General features: G+C 34.1%; 1 protein-coding gene across 2 annotated transcripts in view; it reads right to left on the bottom strand.

Moving 5' to 3' along the window:
* Positions 1 to 4810: 4810 nt before the first annotated feature.
* PGGT1B (protein geranylgeranyltransferase type I subunit beta) overlaps positions 4811 to 8203 on the bottom strand; it is a 56902-nt gene continuing 53509 nt past the window's right edge. For both annotated transcript variants that reach the window (XM_004267465.4, XM_033423789.2), the window contains exon 9: positions 4811 to 6232. In XM_004267465.4, coding sequence (XP_004267513.1) covers positions 6051 to 6232 — 182 coding nt within the window. In that variant the 3' untranslated portion in view covers positions 4811 to 6050. The remainder of the gene's footprint in view (positions 6233 to 8203) is intronic.

The following is an 8203-nucleotide window of genomic DNA, read 5'->3' as shown; positions in this document are numbered from 1 at the left end:
TACCATTAAGTGGAAGGGGAGGTTACTAGATAAATGAAATGACAGTGTTTCAGGAATAAAGACCTAGGAGCTTCTGCATAGGCCAAAGAGATGGGGTGGGGTGGGGTGGGGTGGGGTGGGGTGTGTGTGTGTGTGAAGGGGACAGGAGGGTGCAGATACAGTGTCACTAAAATCAGGGAGATTGGCGGTGGCCTGGGATTAGAGCAAAACGGCCATAGCGCTGGGACTGTGCAATTAGCGGCAAGTGGCAGCAACCCACCTGCAAAGGCCACACTAGACCGGAGGCAGACACCTTAGTAGACACCAGATCAGAGCAGCAACCTGCAACAGAGGCCCCCACGAACTGCCAGGAGGCACATATACTCAGCCAACAAGGAGCAAGAGAGAAAAAAAAAACCACTGATATCAGAAGAGACTGAGATTGTTAGCTGACAAATTTAAATGGCCCCGCTCCTTAGCCTCCGCTACCTCTTGATAGATGAAGATACAGGCAAATGAAGATTGGGTCCATTTGAGAAAATAAATGTCATATTTTCTTTGCATAGCTGAGCATTCATTACATTTCAACGCTATTACCACAAACTAAGATCACATTAGCTTTTTTGGGGTGGGAGCAAAGAGCACATTGTTGAATCGCACTCAGCTTACTGTTAACTAAAACTTTTTAAAATTTACATTTGCAAATAATTATGGGGTTCTTACTTGCTTCTCCTGCCCAAGCTGCTTTTTCTAAATCAGTGATTGGTTCTCAAATTTCAGTGTGCATCAGAGCCATGTGAGGGCTTTCAAGAGTTTTAAGATTTTCTCATACAGGTTTTGGACCTCAAGTTTACATATACGTTTCTTGTTTTTTTTACTTTTTTTGCAATCATAAAAGGGCTCTTCTCTTCAAGAACATCTTCTAACTAGTTTGGGTTTATATACATATATAGTCTTTTATTCTTTTTAGTAAACATTTTTATTGAACTGTAATTATACGTACAGAAAAGTGCACAAATCATAAGTGTACAGCTTGATAAATATTCATAAAGTGAATGCACCTATGTAACCAGCACCTAAATTATGAAACAGAACATCGCCAGCACCACAGACTCTGCCTTGTACTCTTCCAGTCCCTGTGGAACAAAAGAAACCAGTTGAAAACTAATGCGTTGATTATGATTCCACTTAAAGAAAGTTCAAAACCAGACATAACTGATGGTGATTTAAGCCTTGATAGTGCTTACCTTTGAGGAGGGAGGTAGTGATTGAATGAGGGCACTGATTTCTGACACCATAGACAATTTTGCCCATTTTGAACTTCATCTAAATGGAATCAGAGTATGCACTCTTTTGTGTCTGGTGAAGGCTACTGATAGTTGTATGTTAGTTGTATGCAATTGCTACTTTACTAAGTTCTCTTACAGCTTTTCAACAAATTCCTTTGTGCTTTCCAGATATAAAATCATATTTTAAAAGTTTTCCTCTTCCTTTTCAATTCACCTCTTTGTTTTCTTTTGTCTAATCTCATTGACTAAATCCCCCAACACAAAGTTAAATAGTAGAGGAGATAGTGGGCCTTGTTCCTGACTTTAGTATCGACATTAAGATGCTGGCTTTTGAGCACAGGTACACTGTCAATGAATTACTCATCAATTTCTACTTATTAAGTGTATTTAACATAAATGTTAAATTTTGTCAAGTGTCTTTTCTGCAAAGATGGAGATAATCATATGATTTTTCTCCTTAACTCTTTTAATATGATGAATATTAATGGATTGTCTAATAATATTCTTGCATTCCTATAATAAATCCAACTTACTCATGACTTAGTATATTTGAAAGTGCTGAATTGTTTGCTAATGTACTGTTAACATTTATGTACTGATATATTCATAAGTGAGAGCGGTCTATAATTTTCTCTTTGGTACAAACTTTGTCAGGTTTTAGAAACCATGCTTATCATGTTCACTTTACAAAATGAATTTAGAAGCCTTTTTTGTATTTTTTGCCCTCAAGAGTCTCTTTATAGCCCCTGGAAATGTTTAAACAACATTAGGATGATTTAATCATGACAGTTTGGTAGAAATACCCTTGAAACAATCGGGGCCTGATTTTTTTTTTGTAAAGAGTCCATTTGTTTTGAATTTCTGTATCTACTTTGGTAATCTTGGCAACTGGCATTTTTCTAAGAAAGGTTATTATTTTCTAATTTATTATATAAAATTACTCAAAGTAGTGTTATAATTTTGAAAAATTTCCTGTTTTATGTTCTCTTGTCATTTAAACTTTTGTGTTTTTGCTTCCTCCCTTTTTTTCTTGAAAAGGTTGTCTGGTGGTTTGTCTATCTTGTCTTCCCTCCTTCCCCCTTTTAATTAATCCCTTCCTTCTACTTCCTTTTGGTTTGCTTTTTCCTCCAGTTTTTAAGACTCGATTGTGTAATTCTTAGCTTTTCTCATTTTTATTGATATTGCTCTAAAATTATAAATTTCCTGTCATAATGGCTTTTTTTAATCAATAAATACTAGGTTTTCATCAGTCTTGTGGTCATGTCCTGCTGGTGTGCTTCCAATGTCTGTGGGGATATTGGGCTGCTTATTCTTTTATTCCTTAAAACAACTTTGAATGGGCTTTGACTGTAATCCTTCTAAGGTTTTGTTTTTGTTTTTGGGTGAAATGAGTTTTCCTGTACTTTTAGGAGGAAGGGGTGCCCTAGGACGACTTTTCTTTGCTCTACGGCCCTAAAGTTCCTCTTTCATTTTCACAAAGTGATTTAAAAGATTATCTATGTCCACATATAATGTCTAGGTATATTGACTTTCCTTCCCAACATTTATCTGGACTCTCTCTTCTCTTTGTCCTATTGTACCTATCCGGTCCAATTTGGATTCTAATTCTAGCTAGGCTTTATCTCATTAGTCTTAAGATGTATACAGGACGGGCCCAGACTGCTCTAGCACAATCATCAGACCATATCATATTGCTCTAACACTACCTGCAAATGGGGACCTGTAGAACCCCTCCCAGTTTCAGCTTTTGTTCTCAGACTGGCCCACTGTACTTTCTAGTGAGAAACTGGGGGCAATGCTATAGTTCTATTCTCAAGGCTGTCAGAAACCAGCTGCCTGCCTTTCACTTCCTCCCACAGAGATGCTGAAACTATGTTGGTCAGTGGTTTGTCCTTATAAAACTGTATTCTAAAGTTCATGGGGACACCCTGTCATCTAGTTTTGTAGAATAGCTATCCTAGTTACTCTGGATTCGAATGGGGAGATTCAGAAACTACAGTGCTGCCATCATCTTCCTCGAGTTTAAACTCTGTGGGATCTCTATTACAGAAAAGAGAGGTTTTAAAAACAATTTTATGATGGTTATGACAAATTATAATTAGGAATTTACTTTATTTACTTAGTACTATGCTAAGTACTTTATATGTATTACCTCATTTGATCTTCAAACAATCTTGTGAGTTAGATTTTCCCCCCCTCATTTTATCAAAGGGGAAGTTAGGGTCCAAGATTACACTGGTGAACTGGCAGATCTAGGATTTAAACCCAAGTCATCTGACTCCAGAGCACCTCCTTACTATACTGACTCTCAAATATTATCAGGCCCAACAGTTTCAAACTATGTACCACTGTCGGCAAAACTTCTATTTGAATTTGAATATTTATAAATAATTATTTAAAGATCTAATTAAAATGTACACATATTATAGGTCAAATCTAAAAGCACTGCAGATGATAAATAGGTTGAATTGTGTTATATGACCTGATGAACCTTGTTTTCATGCATATGCTCAAAACAAGGCCTCTCCTACCATAGTCTAAAAAATACCATACTGGAGTTGGCCGTAGAGCAAAGGGAGCAGAGTTACTGAGACTTCATATTCCCCTTCTTATTCTATCACCACTGCTGAAGAACCAAGTATATATATGAAATAGTGCTTATAATTTATTTTATTAATACTTTTCTTGTAGGTAACTATTTAGAAAAAGTTGGGAATAGTTTCTCCACAATTCACAATGGGCTGTATTTTTTTGGTCAATATGCTGCTGTGGAATGTGAACATTCACTGGCCCATAAAGTTTCACAAGGAGGTCTCTCACGAGTATATCAATTAGAATCATATTGTAATATATAATCTTATGCTATTAAATTACACAAGGAGTTAGAAAATATTTAGTTTTTTGAAATACTTTGACCTTGGAATTCTCCTTCATACGAATACGGTTACTATTACTAACTTTTTAAGCTTCCAACCACTAATGGCAATTCAGGAAAAAAAAAAAAATGGGGGCTTTTTGAATAGTTCTAAAGCCGTTACATATATGCCATTTTAACTCCTGATGTCTACGAAATGAGTTAGTTTGAGATGTAGATGTGTTAATTTGTCAGAATTTAAACTGGTACAAACTGGAATAACTCATGGAAGGATGACATCTGTTGTTAGGCTTATTTTATCCCCACCATCAGACAACTGATTTTATTTCTAATTAAAAAAAAATTTTTTTTTGACTTTGGCAAATTGAGGTTTAAAACTAAGCATGCCAATAATAAATGAATCATTTCTCCAAGTATATACTAGGCTTCCTTTGGGAAGGACCATTGTTTAAGGGTATTTTTTCTCCACTCTAGGAAAGAAATTAAAATTTAAATATTACAATACCTGAACAGTGATATTAGTAACTTAGTTTTTATACTGATACTTGTAAAACTAACAATCCAACATTTATTATCACCAAGACTTTAAATGAAACCCAGTCCCTCTGGTGAAGAGACTTCCTTCTCCATTTCAGCACTACTCTCATAACTTTGAACGTCATAGAGCAACAGTGACAGATGTATTTATTGATAAATTGATTACTAATAAAAATGAGTTTTTATACTAATTCCTTTACAATTAGCTAGGTCACAGAATGAAGAAAACAAAACAAAGAAAAGCAAAACCCCAGTCCTTAACCCCTAAATGGTACATTTCCTTCCCACTTACCTGAAAATACAAAAATATGAATGACCGTGTATGGAGCTACACCATTAACTTTACTTGAGTGGTGCTATTTTTTTTACTTAAATGTTTACTCATTTCATTTGAAAAAATTAGAAAATCATCAGTTTGAAATTTGAGCAGCTAACACACTGGGGCAACAAACTAAAAATAAGAATCCAAATGGCTAAAAATAACTCAGTTATAAAAGTACAAGTATAATTTCCAGTATCACATATCTCAGAAAAAGAAACAAAACCATTAAATGGCTTTCCTTCTAGATAAGACTGTTTTCTCTGCAGAAAGGAAAAAAAAGGAGCTAATGATTTGAGATTAACATCAAACATAACTGTTATTTACGCCAGCAACATCTAAAATAAATGACCCGCACAGCACAAAACTTCCCCATTCACAATCACATACAGTTATATTACTTGTCCCTCAGTTACATAATAGTCTTCTTAAAACAATCTCCCTTTAGAAAATTATTGTATTAGTTAAGCCTATTCATTCTTGCTATGAAGTTAATTTCATTTGTATAGGCCACAAAAGTTTAATTGGCACATTTTACTTAAGTCAAAATAAGTCTTCTTTTTAAAAATTATGGGATCATCTGTTTTCAAAGAATAATCCCAGATACTTAATTCATTAAAGCAATGTTCTACCATCAGCAGTCAAGCTTTTTAAATGATCACTAAGTGTTCACCTGAAGATTATCAATGCTATGTGAACTGTAAACTTCTTTTGAAGATTTGTATTTATGATACAATTTTGTACTGAAGAGCTTTTTAAAAAGATAACCTTCATACATACAGTTAGTTTGCCTCAGAGAACTTAGAAATACAGTATATAAACATTTAAGAACCACAACAGAGTCCACTGTGGTTCAAACTTCAACAAAGATTTCCTTGAAACCTAGTACGAAGGTTACTGGCTCAAGACCATATACCAAAGTGACATCAGCACAAGATTCGATTGTAAGACTCTACCTCTTAAAAAAAAGAGCACACTTGGTTATACATGGCTTTTAACCTTGAGCTACAGTTAGGCTACAAATCCCCCCACCCTCCCAATCTAAAGTTAGTCATGTGGAGATGTGTACATTCTCTGAGCACTGTTTAGAGTCCTTGGTTTTCCAGCTCTGATGGAGATCTCGAAGGCGCTCAGAAGTCCGTGTGCTTACGTTCAGGGCAGGATGAACTTTACAAATGCCACTTTCCTCCATTAGTGACAGGCCACAAATTCCAAAGTATGCATGCAAAGCATCTGAAAATAAGGCAGTTTTATCACAACAGGCATTCTTATTTGTACAAAATATTTTAGCTACTTATCAGCCCATCACTACATTAAAAATAAATTTAGAAAAATACTAAATACAGTTTTTGAAATATTTGCTGTCTCAAACCCCAAATTTTTAAAAACCAGGTGATCAAAATCAGATGATACATTATTCAAGAAAACATCACTAACAAAGGAGAACAGTTCCTAGCTGAAGAAGTGATACTACCAACATCCTCTGTGATTAAAGAACAAAAAGGAAGAGTACCAGTGATATAAAAGACTTCTCACTCTAATGGGTTTTCCCTTTTGCTTACTATAATATATGGAAACAAGGAGCTTTATATCATAAACAGAAATTTTTTTTTAAAAGTGAAAATAAACCTCAGAATCTAAGTAGCATTAGCCCTCCCCCCTAAGTTTTACCTCTGACAGTTCCTAAACCATATATGATGACAATACTATGTTAAATGAAAGAAGCTTAGGCAAAATAATCCATTCTGGAATGCTGTACCATATTTAATTTCCCTATTTCAGGTAATGTCAGTCATTCTAAAAATATATGACCTGACAATAAAAACAAACTCACACATTCTATTTGGTCATAATAATGTGAGTGTTCATACCATAACAATTCTTCTACAGTGGCCTCACTACTGTTTCCCATCTTTCAGGGGGCAGCAACTTTCTTCCATTAAATGGCCACTGAAATCACAAGGCTGTTGCTTGCCTGAGAGCCTTATATGACTTCTGAAAGGGCTCAGAGCTCTGCAGTTATGGGAACGCTACAAAATGCAGATTTTGTAGCAGTCAAAATTTTTTTCTGTTTTTGAGTTCGTCATCATTTATGGTCTCATGAGCTATTAAAGTTCAAAACATCTTTTGTGTCAAAAGAATTAAAGAGAAAGTTTTACTCACAAAAGTATCATTTACTTTTCAAAAAAGGAATGACAGATAGTTGTGCTTACTCAATGTTATTTGTGAAAAAGTTATTTCACCAATGAAGGTCCATGTTAATCCCCTTTTATGTCTTTTTCAGAGAATACTTAGGTTTCTTCTAGCTCATTTTCCTCTAATTTTCAGACCACAAAAAATAAACTTGATTTTTCCTATACTATTATAGTTTTCTTACAGTTTTTCTAAAATTAAAAAGCAACATTAAATTTTATTGTACAGAAATAAGGAAACTTTTCTAGGAAAAGAATGCAACAGAAAATACACTTAGAATAAATAAAATAGGATCTTACACTTTCCAGTAATGTAAGAATTTTTTTTTCTCAAAAGGATGTTTTGTAAAAGCTAATGAAATAGAAGGTAATGTTCCAATCCTCAAAAACAAAAAAAAAACAAAAAAAAACCCTCTTTGTCTGTAGGTGATGACGTATTCAAGCACTTTAGAGTTGAAATATATATTTTCCTCATAATAAAACTTCATTTTTTCATAAGTTTTTCCTATAAATGTACATAAAATCTCTGTGTGTCAAATCTGCTACTAGATTGATTTATTAGAACCAAGAATAAGCTAATTTTAAAAACTCTTACTAAAATGATTTTTATAACAGCTCTGGGAACAGATCTTTTCCACATAAATTCAATTTATCATACAAACACTTCCTATGCTCTGTAATGTACAGGATCTGAAGACATCGTAACATATCTATAAAAAATATTACATCCAAGTATTTACTCAAATGTTAAACAACTGATCTCTCTAGAAAAAAGCTCCAATAATTTTCTTTTAAAAAAGCTACTGTAAAAAATCAAAATGTATCTCAATATGTTTATATAACAAATGCTTTTCAAGAGACTGTCATTTCCTTATTCCCATTATTTGTTAAAACAGTACATTATTTTTTAAAATAGTACCATGTACTGATTGAAAACAATGGAATCAATACCAAAAGAACTGTTTTCTTGAGGCACTTTTCAAACATATTTACAGCTATGTGTTATAGATAT

Source organism: Orcinus orca, chromosome 3 (assembly GCF_937001465.1).
Source record: "Orcinus orca chromosome 3, mOrcOrc1.1, whole genome shotgun sequence".
Classification (NCBI taxonomy): Eukaryota; Metazoa; Chordata; class Mammalia; order Artiodactyla; family Delphinidae; genus Orcinus; species Orcinus orca.
This window is presented reverse-complemented; position numbering and strand designations above follow the sequence as displayed.